Source organism: Accipiter gentilis, chromosome 27 (assembly GCF_929443795.1).
Source record: "Accipiter gentilis chromosome 27, bAccGen1.1, whole genome shotgun sequence".
Classification (NCBI taxonomy): domain Eukaryota; kingdom Metazoa; phylum Chordata; class Aves; order Accipitriformes; family Accipitridae; genus Astur; species Astur gentilis.
The window spans coordinates 12,814,952-12,834,532 of record NC_064906.1 but is presented as its reverse complement, the minus strand read 5'-3'; the positions used below and the strand labels follow the sequence as shown (position 1 = coordinate 12,834,532).

At 38.5% G+C, this 19,581-nt stretch overlaps 1 protein-coding gene across 1 annotated transcript in view; it reads right to left on the bottom strand.

Annotated features, from left to right (window-relative positions):
* LOC126051190 (dynein axonemal heavy chain 5-like) overlaps nucleotides 1-19,581 on the bottom strand; it is a 160,869-nt gene that overhangs the window by 11,266 nt on the left and 130,022 nt on the right. The window contains exons 67-68 of the mRNA XM_049830108.1: nucleotides 14,771-14,959; nucleotides 6,546-6,678 (exon numbers count right to left, since the gene is read on the bottom strand). Of these exons, the coding sequence (XP_049686065.1) occupies nucleotides 6,546-6,678; nucleotides 14,771-14,959 (322 nt within the window). The remainder of the gene's footprint in view (nucleotides 1-6,545; nucleotides 6,679-14,770; nucleotides 14,960-19,581) is intronic.

Sequence of the window (19,581 nt, the reverse complement as noted above, 5' to 3'; positions counted from 1 at the left end):
TCTTCCCACAGGCACAGATGTGAATCAAGAATAACCAGAATAATTATGTAGGATATAAATGAGATGAGAAGAAGCTAGTTTCTCCATCAAGTACAGTTTGCCAATAGCTGACATCATTATAATAGGACTGGAGACTATCCCTTGAGGACAATACTTGCTACACAATGAGTCTCTTAAGCTAGCCTTAACAGTACACAGAGGAAAAATCTCAGTGAAAGCATCAATCCATTCTTGACTGTCACTGTTGCAACTATAGAAGTTGATCTTTTCAGCCTTTAATCCCCACTCAAGTTTACCTCCCAAGCAGCCAGGTTTGTTATTGGACCAGTCACTTGTCTCCACCACCAAGCTGCAACTCCCTCTTCTTTGTTGAACATGTTGAAGAGAAAATCCCAACTTGCCTGTAACTTTATAAGCTTTCCTCCCTTTCTGCCTTATGGCAACAGCTAACTTGCTTGTGCTTTCCCCAAAGAAAGCATTATTTATTATTCTGCCCAAAGGTACAAGGTATGCAGAGTACTAGATAAAAACAATAAAAGCTAATGTATGTTTCCCCATACCTAACACTTAATCTTTTTTTTTTTTTTTTTGCAAGCTTTAGTATGTTTCTGCTAGTTCAGTGGCCACCATTGCTGTACTGAAAGAAGTCAACTTCTTTGCTTCAGGCAGTTCTTTGGGTATTTCCCTCTTTCTTCACTTGCAGCACTTGGGCACTTCGGCATTTGGAGGTGACTCCCAGGAAGCTCTCAGAAGCTCATTTAACTCCACCATGCTGTTATAATCCCAAGGCCCTCAACAATTTATCACCTCCTTTTGCTCCTGGTCTCCAGAACAGAAAGAGTAAATCAGGTAGCCAAGCCCTGCAATGCACAACAGCCTCTCCATTTTTACTTGTAGACTGTGGTATTCTCTCCAGCTGCACCTAACCATTGCCTCTGTTCTGTTTTCTGTTTCCTTCCCACCACTCTCTTTTGGTGCAGAATCCTCTGATTTAATTCTGCAAGTCAGGAGAGATAAAAGGCACTGAAACTTGAGTAGCATGTGATTTTTCACATAGAAGAGCACACAAATCCTAGATTCTCTGCAATAGCTAATTCCTTCAGTCAGTAAGAAGGCAAATTGAAAGTAACCTTGCAAATTGTTCGGAAAACATACCAGCTCCAGTACTAAATGCACTTGACTGCATCCACCAAAGGACTGAAAATAAAAATTTTAAAGCAATAATTTGAAGATGAAAATGCATGTACACCTCCCCCAAAAGTACTACAAATCAATAACCTGAGCTAGAGTAAACAAGCAGGTAAACTATTTTCTGCAGTTTGTCCTAAATGTGCGATGTGTGTTTCTAAACAGTTGTCCTGGCCAGCCTCATGGCAAGCATATATAACACCTATTAAGAAGTCCAGAAATAACATGCCACACTTTGTAAAAGACAACAGGAGGCATTCTGGCATTCTTATCAGGATGAGAAGTAAATAATGGATGAGTGCTGCTGAGCCAAGAGTAACTATGCCACAAGACATACTAGACTCATCCCCTCCATTCCTCAAATGAATTCCCCATTGTTACATTCCATTAATGGCCTCACTGAATGCTCTTAATCATCTTCAAATAAAATCCTCATCCAAAAGTGGAATACACAGATGATTGCTACAAGCCTTACACACACACACACACACACACTGTAAGAATTAGTAAAGTAAGAGCCCAAGATCTTTCAGCCCAACAGTCTATTACCACAGTCAGCAGGCCAAACTAAAATTCTGTTAGTGTTAGCAGTCTTAAAGCATTATGAGTCAAAACAGAACTTAGCCAGCCAGTGGGAATGAGTCCATACTCCTTCCCTTTGTGGGAAATTACCTTTCCTGTGCACTCTGGCAAGACTAGTTTCCTGAGCTTCAGTTTTTCACCACATAGATTAGAATAAATTATCAGCTACCTTTTTTGGAGTTCATTTATATCCCTCTTGTAAGGTGCTACATGCAATGAACAGAAATCCCTTGCAGCAACATGATGCAAACACTACCATCAAGATCATGGGATTCTGAGTTGGAAAAAAATAGTGAATATTTACCTCATTCTTTCAGGGGCTTAACACATGAGTTTGTGAAGATGATACAGGAATTCTAAGTGATTCCTAATATGTATGTAGAACTATATGCTACCTCACATTTATATGAAGTTCTGGCTGTTTCAACATATTCTTATATGAATGACAATACAGAAAAACCTAAGGCCAACATGCTGGTTAGGAATGCAGTATAAGGATGGTGAGGAGCTAAAAGAAGGTAATGAAATAGTTTTTAATAAGGTAGCAAATCAATGTCTGAGATGTACAGAAACTAGTGAAATACACCAGTATTCCTCAAGGCCTTCTTTATTAACAGTTATTATTCAGCTTTGTCTGAATGATAAAGTTCCAAAAATATTAGAAACACATACAAAAATGCATAATGTTTCACTCTCCAATACCTTCTGTCTCAATAGCATTATCTGTATTTTCTCATACTTCTCAGCCTGGCATATATCTGAAACATGCTAGTGTATTATAGAACATGCACATGGTATACATCTGTGTGGGTAAAAAGAGGTCAAATAGGAAAGTCCTATCTCCCCTTAGTAATACCCTTGTTCCTGATCCTATTATTCCAAAAGCTCTGATTGCCCTCTCTTTCAGTGTAGGATAAGAGCAATCTGATATTTTTTTCCAAGTCCTGGCACGAAGGTTATATATGGTGTGCCTTACATGCACGAAAATATGCTAGCTTTGTAACATGAGGGGTGCCATACTGCAGTTGCAGTGGAAAGTTTGCGTAAGCCTGGTAGAGCTTCTCCATGACAAATGCCATGATAACTTCTGAAGTAGATTATTTGTATTGATTCAAATTTTTTTTGCCTTCTGTGTTGGTCTTATGTCTTATGGCTCCTGTAGGTACTTGTCTTGCAAGTACTAAGAAAAATGTAAGGAACAAAACCTCTGGCCCTGTGGAAAAAAATCTTTACACATTACAAGTCATGTAAAAGCTTTTAGAGGGATTGCTATATTCTCAGGAAATATGTTAACAGGAAAAGGACTTCTCTCTCCTAACTCTGCAAGTACTGCACAAATAGCAGTGGGAATTCTGTGATCAGGTGGCACATATATGACATGAAAGGATAACAAATCCAAGGTTTCCTGTATGGCCTTCACTTGTGCACAAAGTAGGCAGTTCCAAAGGATTAGTTTGAAAACACAAAGCTATAAGGTACCAAAACCAAATGCCAAGTGGATGCAGTTTTATGACCAAAGTAGAATCTAGATATACTCATAAATACATGAGTTAAGCATTTGTTTCTTTCATGACAAGCCCTTAAATGGAATGTTAAGTAAGTTTAAAAAAATCAGGAAATAAAACCAAATTAAAAGCTGTGCTTATTTCCATTGCCAAGGATTCAATATCCACTTTCAGTGCTACTACAAGCATGCTCCACTGCTGAGATTCATGGAAGCCACTCAAGGGGGACTAGGAATAATTCCCTGAGAATGTCTCTTCTCACGTTCTTCACCGATAGAAGACTCATCAAAACACTTACCACTTCTACTTCAGTGCATGGAGAAACAAGGAGAACCCCCCAATCTCACAGATAGGCCACATTCAGTTCCCCTCTACTCAAACAAACTCTAAGAGACTAGGAATAACTGAAGGGGACATTAGATTTTACTGCATTTAAAGACGCTATCTTCATTAGTGGGAGAGGGGGTTTGAAGTGCCCTCTCTTCAACAAGGAGCTATGGTATTAGTATTCTGTGCCAAAGGCCTCTATACTTCCACAGGAGGAAGATAAGGCACGTACACAGGAGCTCTGTAGCTCATACGCTGCCCTGCGAAGAATACGGTCACTTTCTGCCAGGACCTCAAGATCTGATGTTCATAACCTGTTAGGATCTGGAGTTTTGGTTCAAGCCCCATGTCTTACTGCTCCTTGTCTCTAAAAAGATTTCTCTATTTGGAACAGAGCCTCTATTTAGTTCACTAGAGAGGACAATCATCATTGCTGTTTTCTGATTTATGTGAAGCTCTGTATTATACCAACTGTGAAATAAATGCTGGGCAATCAATAAGTAATTAAAACAGAACTAATGGTTGGGACATAACTGAGAGTACAAAGTGCAGCTACAATCTAATTATTACAATTTGATCCAAAAAGAGTTTCCCTCTGGGCAGCAAAGTTTGTTGGTGGAGATGCAGGCCTGTGGGGCATGGCTGGCAATAAACATATTGGACACATGCTGAGCATCCTCGCCCCTCCTAAAAGCTGAACACTGCTTAATCTGCCCTCTGGATAGAGGGACAAAACTGGCTCTGCTAATTCCCTCAACATCCCTCATGTTCAGCTGCAGGTGGGCTCTCACCACGGAGGGCTTTATATCACCTCAAGTGCAACTCAGTGAGCAACAGCAAAATGACAAGGTCCATCTATTCACATCCAACCTGCAGAATCAAATACTCAGACCTCCTTTCACAAAGCTACATGACACAACATGAAGATGCGCTATTTTCTTTTTTCAAATTTTGTTTGAAAACTTAGATCTGCTATAAGCAGGTGCTGAGGCCTTAACAGATTCATGAAGCCAGAGCCAGATGCATGACCAGGGCAGATGTCAAAATTGACATGACCAGTTTGAGCAGGCAGATCACTTTACATCACTGTAAAGGAAAAGGAGCACCTCAGATGATCTGAGGTGACTAGTTGACTAGTTTTGGGGGAGAATCTAGTATGAGAGAGTTTGGGGATTCCCCCTTTTCTGAGGCGAGAGAGAGTGTCTAAATGTTCTTTCCATCCCCTAATTAATGGTCTACCACATGCACTTGATGTATCATGAATCTGCCGGAAGCCATTAATCGTTGTTATTATTAACTATACATCCAATTTTGTTTTCAGAGCAATTTTTCACTATATTTAACTTGCCTGTCCCTAAGAAAATTATAATGTTTTAGAGGATTGCACAAAAGTTACAGCATTAACTTGATTAAACACCTGGTAGAGGACTGTGCCCACTGCGGAACTGAATACTAAGTGCAAATAAATTATGTTACTCATCCACCCCTCTGTGGAATATTGTACATTTTGAGAATTCAAATATATCTGTCACAATCAAGGAAAGATTAATACTTTCTTGAATGGAAAGCATTATTTTAATTTACTTGAGAAGGGACTCTATGCACATATAAAAGGGAACTTTCAGCTCAGTATTGAAACAGAGGACAATTGTTTCTTCCAGCTTGACCTTTGCATAGGTTATTACAGGATATGGAAGCTAATTAGCCTTGGGCACATTTATGGACCTCTTTCCCAGATTCAGATTATAGGGATGATGTTTCTGAAGCATGCATTGTTGCCTTGGTGTATCATACAAATGATAGGAAAAAATCCCTTTTGATTCTTATGTAAAAAAAATACAAATTAAAAAAATCTCCCTTCATGAAAGACTTATTGTCAAAAGACTGGAAAATGCCAGTAAGACAGATCACAGTACTGCCATCACCTATATCAAAAGGGACTAATTTTGAGGCACTCCGACCCTGTGGGGACAGTTTGCTGTCTCAGATATTTTCTGCCTCTCTATTGGAGAACAGCAGACTTGAGTGAGATCTTAACCAGGAACCTTAACCGTTCCGGCTTCATTTTCATTTATTATTAATTCAAGAAGCTTGGCTGAGCAACAGTATACTTTCCTTCCTGGATATTTCAACTCTTGCAGATGAGCAAAATGGGAAGTGAAAACAAAAAACAGATGGTAACATCACCATGCCTTCTTTTTCCTCACTCCTTTTCTGATCAAATTTTCCATCTGCTTCTAGTCTCCTGTACTCTTGATTTATTTTAACTACATTCACCGTTGCTCACTTTCAGTGAAATACTCCTGTCTCTAAGAGATACAGAGTGCTGTTACCTACCTCCTGTGATGGCTAAAAGAAGAACCTTATCACTCTCTTTTGACTGGCACTCCCACTCACTTCAGCTTCCATTTACAGAAATCCTATTTGGTATAACCAGTTTCACGAACATTGCAAATCTCACCTTAAATTAGAGTCTTTACCACCTGGCCTCCTGAGCACCCTGTCTCTCAATTACTTAGCAGCAACACTTCTACCTTGTTCTGTATCATTATGTCTCAGCTTAATTTCATAAATTACTCTGGCACATGACCTGTGGACCTAATCACGCAATTCAACTCCTCTGAGCTCTGTAGGGATCCTAGAGAGAATCACAGAAGTGTAGTAGTGCTGTGGGATGTGAACTGCAATACTGGAGCACATTCATACAGAATAAATTAAGGTGGAGTGTCTTTAGAGATGCAGTCTAGAGGCTTTAGGGGCTAGAATTAGTCGTTGTATGATAAAGAGAGAGAAAAATAAAAACTGGGGGAGGGAGAGAACAAAAGAGAAAGAGGTAGAAAGGGAGGGAAGAAGCGGAAATATTTATTTAGTTATATAGTATAAGCAACCATTAGTAATAAATATTGCACCTTAATTAGTATGATTTTTAATATTGTAACTTACCATCGATAGCCAATTTGAGATCAGTCAGTGTAGCTCGAACTCTTGATATAACATGTTGCATGCGGTCAATTTCTTGACGGAGAAATATGTTTATGGGTTGAATAGCTCCCATCTTTTGAAGCTGGGCTTTCACCTAAAAAAGAATAGTGCAATGATTATAAAATTTAATCCCCAGTTTCCCATGCAATAATTTTTGAAAGCAAAAGGATGTTTTTTCAATTGTATCACATAATTCCCGAGAAAATAAACTTTTATGTAACAGATGGCCATTCAAGTCCTGTGTCAACTGTAAGATTTAGCACACTGTGTCTCATTAGCTTTTACCAAAAGGAGCTCCTCTATCATTCTAAGGAGGTGAAGTTGCCTCTTTTTGAAGGGACGCAGCAGTTCCTTCTGTCCTTAGGCTGCAGGCTCTTAGATCTTAAAAAAACCACACACACACAAAAACAACAAAAAACCCCACATGCTATACAAAAGGGTATGTTCGATGGTAACTTCTTCATAGTTCCAAATTGTGCTAGGTGAACTTTCTCACCTCTTCTTGCCCTGCTGAATTGAAATAATGCTACAAATAGAGTCCTGCTTAACAAGTGCAATGATACATAAAAGCTGCTACTTCCAACAGCACATGACTCACTCATAAGACAAGGTGCTCATGGATGCATTACTAGAGAAGCAAGATTGCCAGGCATAATACAGATGCCACAGAATTCTGTTGCACCATTATGTGCACCATTTTGTAGGTAGAAGCCTTTGGCCTTCTTAATTTTTAAGGATAACAGTTTCACTCATATTCAACAGAGAACATTTTCAAAATGGAATTACTTGTCTATGTTACTTAAGGACATGTCACAGCAACAGCAGCAAAAGCATTCCCTGTCTCACGTTAGCATATGTTGCATGTACAATATGCTTAAGACATGCGCTGTATATTCCATATATATCAAAGATCACTGTATACAACAGTGCATGAGAGAGGATTTAGTGGCACCTGCAGAACTCATGGTGCCTGTACATCACATAATACCAGAGTTCTTGATTTTTAAGACTTTGAAGTGGTTTTCCCCACTATGACTCAGCTTTCAGAAAGCCAATGGCCCTCTGTACTGGCTACTGCTCAGCCACATGCATCATCTTTCACACTGAAGCAGCCTGAACCCTGATCTTTGCCATAGTCACTCCTTCCCTCTGCCGGTGAAATTCTGCAAGGGGACTCTGGAACCAAAAAGAGATCGCAAACAGTAAAATAAGATCCTAAATCCAGATACCTATATGGCCATTAATTTATTATAAAAGAGCTGATCTATAGGATCAGTTTGCTAAAATAATTTAAGAGCTTCTTTAGAGCTTGCTAACAAAAGATGAAGAGATGTAGAGTTAGAAAGTCTATCCTTTGAAAGCGCAGAATAGCATTGGAATTCTACTGCAGTCAAGTAGAAACCACAAGATTTGTATAATGTGTGCTATTTCATCAAGGCCAGAAGTCCACTGGATCTTGCTTTGTGTTTTTCCAGATATACTCATATATCTCATTGTACACATTATTATGTATACTATACATTATATACACATAGTAAACATTACTAAAGATCTTCTTATTACACTGAATAGCAAGTTTCTGGAGGAATATAATACAACAGTTGAGTAGTTATAATTGCTAGTATAAATGAGTCAATGCTTTGACAATTTCCAATTCTCAAGTTTCAACTCCAAGCCCAATAAAATACTCTTTTTCAACTTTATATGCTATTCTCCTTGGGAGACAGCTATCAGCAAGGTTATTCATCATATTTTAATCACAAGGACCCATGAGTTTGTCAGACAGAATGTCCAAGAAATAGGTGCCAGCCAATTATGCTAATGCTTTGCAGTGTGACAGTTCATTTTACAGACTGAGTTAATGTGTTTCTTCCTGTAAAAGAGAAAAAACTGCTAAAATCAGCTATCATGAGACTAGAGCTGAGACAATAAACTCTTTTGGGGTAATTCACCCAATGAAATATTCTGATTTTTTTCATACAAAATCCAGGGAAAGCTTCTGCTTTCTGAAAAATTCACAGGAACTGATAATTCTCCCTCTTGCCAAAGAAAGCAAAAAAAAAGTTTGATTTTTTTCCCCCAGAATATTTAGAAGTCTAGTACATGCCACTAATAAGAAAGGAATTATAGAGAATATAGTCCACGCATTTTATCCTTTAAATAAGAAATACACTTTTTTCTGGTCTAAAAGCACGTGTTCCTTTTGGGGATCATCTAGAGGACTAATTTCTCCCATTTGAGGAAAAATTGTATGGAAGATGTTGTTAAAGGGGTTATTTTCCAAAATATTTATATTTGTGAATCTACAAAGAGAAGACAAAAGAAATATTCTAAAATATTACTGTACTGATAATCGTATAATTTTTTGAATTAGTGAATTCTCAGAATTTAAACATTCCTCTGTTTTTTTTCATGTACCTACAAAAATACTTGTGATGTTTTGAATAATGGAGTGAACCAATAATGCAGAAATTCGTTAATACATCCTAGATGTGTTCACAGCACTCAGCCTGGGGCACCAAGCATAACCAGATATGAAAACTGAAAAAAATTACATACTTCCTACCTTATTGTATACAAATCAATCCTGATTTGCAGTGAGATTTACTAGCTGTAACAGAGTGCCTTTCTTGGAAGTCTTGCTGTTAAGATTAGTTTTAAATACCAGCTCTGAGGTATGATTGACTGGTTTTGTATTGGAATTCTTATCAAGCAATCAAATGACTTACTTCCAGTGCTGTATTTATTATGACATAAAGAGATGGACACTGACTGACAGAAAAAAATGCAAAAGACAAAACTCACTGACCAAAATAGCCTTTCTGAGATTCATATACTAATTCCATAAAGCCTACTTACAACATCTTTTCATTATGCAAACAGCTGTCACCTAACATAAACCAAGGTGATTTAAGAAAGGAGCAACTAAAATCATAATCTTAATAGCTTTGTCTACGTGATTTTGCAATGCATATCTCTACTATCTCAGATTCCTTCCTCTATGCACATTCCTTAGCTGTCCTCAGGTCACCAACTCCTTTGTCACCACATACTTTATAGGACATTCAGCAGAAAATCAGTTGCTGAACTCATGCCATTTAATGATCAGTGATCAAGTTACTGTAGTAGTAACTGCCTATGATTTTCAGTAAAAGTTATTATTTTCAATTTGACTTGGTTACTTGCTATACTCTTTGTCAGCAGAAATGGGAAGACCATCATTCTGTGAGATGGTCTAAATAAAAGGCCCAAATAAGAAAGACAAGCTCAAGGTGTGTCCAAGCCAAAGTTCTTTCCAAGTGCTGTCAAGGACAACTTCCCTGTTGTATACAAGGAAGTGGGCAGTGAAATATATAGAAAATAGCTGAAGCTCTAGAGCTGAGTGACCACCATATCTGATAGGGCTGGTAAGTAAACCAGAGACACCTTACAAAAGCATCTACATTAGTGTTTCAGTTCATACCCTGAATTTATTTTTGTAGCAAAAAACCTGGCCTGAAAAGTAGACTCCAGGCACACAAACTGGCTTAGCTCCAAATTAAACTAACCCATAAGGCACGCTTCAGGGAGTCTAACGTACTCCAACCACTAATGGGTGTTCAGCCTACAGGCCCGGACTACAGTTAGACCAAAGCAAATTCCCCAGTAAAACACCTAATGCAGGCCTGGGGTCCTCAGATGAACTCCTATTCCCATGTAATACTTGCTAATGTAGTCACAGTCTTAGCAGAGGATAAGGCGAAATCAATACTACAAAAAAATACTTAAGGGAAAAAACATTTGTCCTTGGGTTAAAAGCCAACCTCCAATAAAGCGCAGTATCTTTGGAATGTCTCCATGTCTATTCCCTAGCAAGCTGTTTTTCAAACTGCAAGGATCATTGTCGTTATAAACCTCTGTGTGTGACAGGCTGACGTTTATTCTTGCATCTATCTTCACTCACATGGACTGACTGGACCTAATCATTTTACCACTAATCTTTCTGTTACCTGTGAGGCAAGACCCAGAAGCAAAAGGGGTCACGAAAGCAGAATTCTTACTCTGCCTCTGCCTTTGCAGTGAGAAAAATGAAGACAGTTTTAGGTCAGGAGGAAGGTTTCTTTTTCTTTTCCATCACCTGTGTCAAACTGCAGTCTGATAAAGCATGCAAAGGTGGCTTGTTTTGTTTATAGTCTTTTGGGTAGACATTGAGTCAGTTATTTGCCTGGTGAGACGAAGTGTTACAATAACACAAGAACAAAAGAAACAGCATATATCATGGGGTAAAATGATTGCCCTTTTTGGAAAGTTGTTGGTTCCGAAGTCATTGCCAAAGGCTAATAATTGAGAAATGAAGGCGTATGTGTGACAGCCTGAATTTTCTCTGGATTCACAATGTATCAAGAGAAAGTACAATCCAGAGCTCTGAACATCAGCAAATAATTGTTTTCAGTACCATCTGTCCCTAAGCTAGTCTGCTGGGGTTTTAACTCTGAGCAAATTCACTCCACACTTTCTAAAGGGAGCCACAAGAACTGATCAAAGATAGCAAACACACCTGCCACTTTCCCTGAAGAGTATTTGCTTTTAATTACCTTCATTTGTTTCCTAAATTTTTGTTCCTTTTCTCCACTGATAGTATCTCTGTAACTGGATTTCCAAAGACTACCACATCGTGGCCTTACTGGAGCACAATATTCTTCTGAAAGCAAACCCAAGCTGCACTGCTAGGACTAATGAACGTTTTTCTTTTTACTGCTCTTACCCAATGAAACATGCATAGGAACTCTTTTTGACACATTCCCTCAGTCTCTTACAATTTAGTATATTAGTTTTATCTGTTTCAGGACTGTTAAACTGATCTAGTATGTAATAATGTCCTCAATATAGGTAATAATGTCCTGAATGACCAAATGTTGACTTAAATTGACAAACAACAGAACTCATCTCATTCCCTTTTTTTTCAGATATCACAGGAAGTAATTGCATAATCCATTTCACTCCTTATACTTGCAAGTTTAATTTCATTTGCTTATTATATTTTAGCTTTTGCTAAATTCTGTTTCTTCTTCCCACAGAGAACATCTAAACTCTCCCTTCTTTTTCTGCTCTGACTAATGAAATTCTTGGTTATATGTTAGGGAATATAATATTATTTTTTTTCATTTGGTATTTTTTTACATTCTTTTTTTTTCAGTTTATGCAAACTTTCATGTAAAAATGTAGCTTTCTTTACAGCTTACTCCTGCCATCTCTGGCCTTTCTAAGAGGTTCCAGAATAACAAGCTTCAGTTCAGATGAGAAACTTATTTGATACAGATTCTTGCTTATTGTGTAGGTAGATGTGGCCACACTCCTGGCACATAAACAACTGCAGCAAAGAGGTGGAACTGGGCAGTAATACCAGAAAAGGGAAATTCCCCTCCAACAAAGAAAGCATTGGTAAAGAACCAAATGTGTTCTAAGATCTAGAGAATGAGAGAAAGGGTAAATCCATTAGGCAAAATGAAGAAGGAAATATCAAAGAATCAGGAACTTAATACCAAATCTCTTAACACTGCAGAATTAAAATCTGAAGATGTAGTGCAACTGACGGCCAAAGAAATGTACAGAGGAACACATTATTACCAATAATAAAGTGTTGGAAAATGACCAGAGGATGTTCTGTAGATACTCAGAGCAAAGGAATGACTATTATGATACAGAAACAAAGCATAAGTTTTGGATGGTTCTGTGGAAAAATGCCATACCATTCATCAGTAATGTGGACTGAAGAAACAGTGTATAAATAGAGTGGCGTGATTAATCAAAGAGAAGTGCAATTCACAGATCAAGATGTACAGAGCCTGAGAAAACTAGAAATCACCAGGAAGAGGTGGTATCTACACTTACTGATAGGAGAATGAAACAAACTTAGATTCTGAGCTCAGAATACATTTACAAGAAATACAGAGGCATCAGTACAGGACATCCTCTGACTGTCCCTGTAAGAATGAAATGGGGGGGGGGGTGTGATGTTGAAATATTAATACCCAATATTGGTTTGTCCTGTACAAACATGAATCTCCTTATTGAATCGTAAGAGAACAGCTGTCAAGCAAATTGAAGCAAAAGAGGCTTCCATGAAGCTCAGAGAAGATGTCAGAGAAGTGGTACAGAAGCAAAAAACTATCTAATTGTGAGCATCATTATAAAGATGATTGCTTATAAGAAAACAAAAACCTGCATGTATGATTGGCAGATCACAAGAAAAGATAATAGCTTGTCATACTAATGGATGATGAGAGTGAAACAGCAATGAAAACAATTGGTGGTGATTTTTTTATGCAGTCACATGGAAAAGTATGTATTGTACCCAAATACAGTAGTAAAATAGAGACAAGTTACAAGCACAGGGTGGAACTTTCAAAATAAACCCTCCAGACTCTTTGTGCTTAACTACAGCTCCTGGCTGTGTAAGTGGTTGTCTCCAAAGCTAAGACACTCGAGGGAGTGACTGAAAAGGGGAGGCCCACTCTATGTGTGTTTTGTGTGGATAACCTGAGTGAATAAACCAAGAAGCAATGAGAGTGAATGAGACCAAGATTAAATAGAAGAAATGCCAGTGGAAAACAGTATTTGTTCAAACCATTTAGAAGTAAAATTTGGATTAAACAAGCATCTGTGCATTTTACAAGACTAAGAGGCATGGCACAAATTTCCCAGGGGTAAAATCTAAGTGCAAGAATACCCTCTGGTTACAATATAAAGTCCAGTACTATTGATGTCTTCTAAGTATTATGAATTCTTCAGGAGGAGAAAAGTTGGCAGTTTAACAAGGGAATGAAGAAATACTCCTTTGGAGGATTTAGCAAATATATTGAAAAAAAAATAGTTCAATACACATATTACAAATATTGCAGAACCATATATGCTACCCAGGCATTCAGTATTCTATTGCTCTTGCAAATTGAAAAAAAGAAGAAACTTGTTCCATGAAAAAACTTTACTGTGATAGGAAGGATAAGGGAAAAGGACTGAGAACAATCCAAGCTGTAGATAATAGGTGTAGATCCAAGGTGTAAATTATTAAATTAGTAATTAAATGTTATTATACTTACTATACTTCATTTTATTTTCTGTTTGTAATATTTATTTACTATTAAATAATAATGTGAAAACTAGAAAACTGACTCCATTCCAAATCAAATACTACAAATAAATGATTTATATACTATCACTGGGAATCACTCAATAAGCAGGTGACATAAAAAGAGAGACTCCAGCAGGGACGGATGGAAAAATAACTATATGGAGAATGCTGTTAGGAAACCTCACCAAAAAACATTACAGATTGTAAGTAGCTTGCCAAGAGGGGAATGAAAAGAGAAGTTCTGAATTGAACTATGACAGTACAGAAGAGGCTATGTATACAAGACTTATTAAATCTGAGATGAATAGTAGAACAGAAGACAGGAAATATTGCCAGGGCCCCAAGACTATTGGTTGCAACCTAAGTGGACATTCTCAGTTGGACAGAGAAGAAAATAAAGTATAACGTAACAAGTTGCAATACTCCATCCAGGGCACTCTACAAGCTTGGGCTGCAACCACGGAAAAAAAGCACTACCTGTGCAATACAGAATTGCAAATAATAAAATCATGGAGATGAGGGGTTTTTAACAGTTACTGTTCATGAAACACGTGGCAAGACACCAGATCCTACTTACAAACTGCTGCAAGAGTGCTTTATGCTGGATTTTTTTCCATTTAATGAGACTCTTAATCAAAAATGCAAGAAAAGATTGACAAATTAACCTGTTATGGCTCAAACTCCAAAAAATCTGGGGCATGAAAAGGTCCGTGATAAAATCCATTATTCATAACAGTGGTATCATAATAAGAGTAGGCAATTTGAAAGCTGTAACTACTATAAGAGGCACCGGTGTCCTTCTCTAAGCTACTAAGGAGAGCAAGAACTTTCTGAAGCCCCTAATGGCTCATCTGAGTTAAGGTGACTAATTAAGTGGACTTTGGCATTTGAAATATATGTTTCCAATGTAGGAATATTTTAGATAATAAACCAAAACAGACTTATAAAACACTATGCATAATTTTAAGAGCTTTTTAAAATGTGTGCCAGTTAAATTTAAGCAGCACAATAAAACTCATAAAACATATACATACATACATACATAAAACATCTGTATCTATAAAGCAGCATATACCTCATGAGGGTTATAATCTGGAGGTAACTTCTCTAGCATCTCATCAGCAAGACGTTGCACTACTGCTTCTCGGGTTTCCCCTCCTCCAGTGCCACTGTCTTTGGGCTGGATGCTCACTATTGTACTTAAGGTCTCATTAGCCAGGTTAGTCTGGTAAGTTATATCTGCATTAGGGTGAAGTCCAAATACCTTAAATTAAAAGGGGGGAAAAAGAGAAAAAAAATGCTATTTTTCTTCTACAATTATATTAGTGAAAGAATGCATAAAAATGGACAAACAAGGAAGAAAATCCTCAGCTCTATAAAACAATAGATATGAATAGGTCAGTGGAAGTACACCCATTTAACTGGCCAAGGGCCAATCCCTAATTACACAAAAACATTAATGTAGGCTGCATATACAATAGCGTTTTCATTCATATGAGTGGGGTTTTTTTTAATCTTCTTTGATCTTCTGATTATCTTCACATAGCAGGCTTCGGATCATGCTGTGAGGTGCTATCAAGGGCTACAAACTGATTCCTTTCCACTGGTTCAGACTAGAGCTTGTTGAAAACAAGTCATATGTGGACACTGACCCCTCACCACTAGCTCTTTATCTCTACAGATCTATTGCTGTTGTACCAGCACAAGTAGATGCCCCTAATAATCAGACCAGTTACCATTTCTAACACATTTTGTTTTACTCGGTTTCTTAGGCTTATAAAGCATGCAGCACAGTGAATAAAACACTGCCCATACTTGAAATACCTAAAGATTTTATGACTGGTGATATATTTAGGATATATTATGGTTTAGCTATTTTTGGTTTAAGTCTCCAGTCCTTACTTCCCCTTCTTCTGAAATGGAATTATTTTATTTAAGATACAGCTAGTACAGAATTACTGCAAAGCTGCCCTTTGTCTGAGTGATAATAGCTTTCTCAGAAACTTCCACCGAAATATCCGTAAGTCTATAATTGTCAGGTTCACAATTGCAACTCTTCTCCAGGAGGAATTGTACTGTGACTTATTTCACGAGCCCTCATTTAATTATAGCTATTAACTACCTCTTACAAACTTTGAACCACTGATCCAACGAGGAAGGATTGCCCTCTAACTGAGCACAAAAGCCAAGCAATCTTCCATTTCTCATTTTTCATGTTTTCATATTTTACATTAGAATTGGTATATGACAAGAAGACACTTCTAGTAACCAATATTTACATACTCTGAGGACAGAATAAAAAGGGCCATATGTAATATTGTTATGCTTGCAAATCTAGAAACTCAGAGACAAGGGATATAAGTGGCTACTTCTGTGTCAAAGCCAGCAAAGCTGCACTGATTTACACTAGCTGTGGATCTGATCCTTACAACAGCACAAAGAACACAGTATAGAGCTAACACTGCATGTGAGAGAAGGTGTGACTATAACTAGCATAGAATAAGGTTCCAAGTGGGATCTAACACATTTTACACATAGCAGTTTATTCATCCTGAATATTCAGAGCTGTAAAAAGTGAAAATATCAATGCACTTTATTTATCATGGAATGAAATACACATTTGAAGACAAAATCTCTCCTGCTTTTGCTCTTGCACAATAAAGGTTGGTTTGTTTGGTTTTGCTTTAGCAGATTTTTCCATCTAAGAAGGAATAAGAACAAAGAAATGACAGTAGTAAAGCAATGGGTGGCCCACTGTCCTGGATGTCCTGTAAATTAATCAAGGAGCCAAATTTCTCATTCTTTTTGATCCAAAAATCTCAGGAAATTTTGATTAAAAAGGGGATGTTGGATTCTGTCTATCAGGTTTTTTTAGCCTGATATACCCTCAAAACCAATTGCTAAAGCTCTATATCCTTCTGAAATCAAAGTAATTTTCAAAGGGATTGCCGAGTTCAATAGCCCTCTTCAGAAGTCAGTGTTTATTCTGACCAGAGGTTGAAATTTCATCAAAAGAGCAAGGCTACAGCAATCAGACTTACTCAGTATGTCTTTCTTAACCAAAAATGGAAAGGGGAGGAAACAAAGATACACTGTTTTGACTAGCACAATATCCTTCGTGGAACAAAGAAGACTTGGAGCTTAAAAGGTTAAAAGTTTCCATGAGCAATTTTGACAGATTTTGGAATGACAGAAGAAAGTCGTAGCTTTCTTCCTAACCTGTGATAATGTGAAGGATAAAAAGACGTTTGCATTCCTGGGCTTGATCCTATTTACATAGAAGTAAAAGGTAAAATTCCCTACATCAAACCATACATACAGATTTTTTACAGGCATCAAAATACTTTAAAAATGCATTGCAGCATTGTGAGATAGGTTCCCAAGTGCTTAGAAAAGCAGATCCATGGAAGTGGCAGCTGAAATCTGATGGAGTCAAGGTTCATACACTGATAGGAACCACTTCATGAGCTGGGCTCAAATGGATCCTGCTGGTGCATTATCATGGCTGCATTTACCCTCACTTGGCAAAGGTGTGTCGTTGCCAGCACAAATACCATTGCATTCTGCTTTTACTACCTTCAGATATTCAAAACTTTTCAAGTTTATTTTATGACCTTGGAATCTTCTTGCCCTCTTAGCCAGCACATTATCAGTAACAGAAAACCATTTTTTTCTGTTCAGTCCTGTCTATTAAATTTTAATAGAACTTACCTCCAAAGGCATTTATCAACTTTATAGCAATGAGACAGAAATCCAGAGCATTCACTTGTTTTGATTTTAACTAGCTTCATCATGTGTGCCTGTACTAGAGGGAGCAGAAAGTTGCAGACCTCCAATTAATGTGACCACTGCAGGATACGCACACCGGGTCATGTAAAAGTGGTTGCAACCAAGAGCTACCCTGCACCCTACCCCATTAATTCATGGCAATATCCAGATCTTCCTGTTGTCAAAATGGAATAATCTCCCAATTATAACTTGCAAAATGAGACCTTATGGCTTTTTTACTTTCATTATTTCTCCATTCACATGTCTGCTCAATCTCATACAGAATTGCAAAATCACAAAATAGTTTCATTTGGAAGGGATCTCTGAGGGTCATCTAATCCAAACCGCCTGCTCAAGCATCTTCAGCTAGAGCAGGCTGTCCAGCACAGTGTCCAGTTGGGATTTTAATATCTACAAAGATCGAGACTCCACAACCTTTCTGGGCAACCTCTTCCAGTGCTTGACCACCTTCACTGTAAAAAAGTATTTTCTTCTTGTCAGATGGAATTTCCTGTTGTTTATGCCGATTGCCTCTTGTCCTTTCACTGGGAACCATTGAAAAGACTCTGGCTCCACCTTTACACCCTCCCAACAGGTATTTGTACACATTGATAAGATCCTGCCTGAGCCTCCTCCAGGCTAAGGAGTCCCAGCTCTCACAGCCTTTCTTCATATAACAGATGCTCCAGTCCCTTAATCATTTTCATTGCCCTGCTCTGGACTCGCTCCAGTCAGTCCATATCTTTCTTGTACTGGGGAGTCCAGAACTGGACTCGGTACTTCGGATGTGGTCTCACCAGTGCTCATTAGAGAGGAAGGATCACCTCCCTCTTCCTAATGCAGCCTAGGATGCTGTTAGCCTCTTTGCCATGAGGGTGGTTCATGGTCAGCTAGCTGTCCTCCAGGACAACCAATGCAGGAATTTGCATTTCCCCTTGTTGAACTTCATGAGATTCCACTCTGCCCAGTCCTCCAGTCTGTCCAGATCTCTCTGGATAGCAGCACAACCATCTGGTCTATCAGCCACTCCTTCCAGTTTTTTATCTCCTGTGAACTTGTTGAAGGTGCACTCTGCCCCATCATCCAGGTCATTAATAAAGATGTTAAACAATGTTGGCCCCAGTATTGACCCCTGGCATACAGCACTAGTGACCTGTCTCCAACTGGACTTTGGGCTGGTTATTTAGCCAGTTTTCAAACCAGGTCACAGCACACTTACCTAACCCATACTTTGTCAGCTTGTCTATGAAGATGTTATGGGAAGTAGTGTTAAAGGCCTTACTAAAGTTGAGGTAAAAAACATTCACTGTTCTCCCCTCATCCACCAAGCTGGTCACCTCATCGTAGGAGGCAAACAGGTTGGTTAAGCATGATTTGGCCTTCACAAATCCATGCTGGCTACTCTCAATCACCTGCTTGTCCTTCACATGTTTGGAAATGTTTTGCAAGAGGATTTTCTCCAGCACCTTCCCAGGGACTGAGGTGAGGCTGACCAGCCTGTAGTTCCCCAGATCTTTCTTCCTCCCTTCTTGAAGGCTGAAGTGATATTTGCTATCTTCCATTCTTCAGGAACCTCTTCCAATGACCATTTAAAAGTAATTGGGAGCGACCTGACAATGACATCAGCCAGCTCCCTCAGCACTCATGGGTGCAACCCATCAGGTACCATGAACATACATATGTTCAGTTTGTTTAAATGCTCCCTAACTTGGTCCTCTTCCACCATGGTAAGTTCCTTGTTACAGACTTTTCATCTAGGGGGCCTGGGATTCCTGGAGGCCAGTTTTACTGGTAAAGACTAAGGCAAAGAAGGCATTGAGCTTTTTCCATATAATTTCTTAGTAGGTCTTCTGCCCCATTCAACAATGGACCCACCTTTTCCCTAGTCATCTTTTTGCTGTCTACATACTAGTAAAATCCTTTCTTGTTGCCCTTCACATTCCTTGACAGATTCAGCTCCACTTTGGCCTTGGCTTTCCTAACCCTATCCCTGCAAGATTGGACAGTAGCTCTATACTCTTGCTGGGTCACCTGCCCCTGTTTCCACCTCTTGTACACTTCCTTTTTATGTCTGAATTCAGTTAGAAACTTCTTGTTCATCCATTCAGGCCTCCTGCT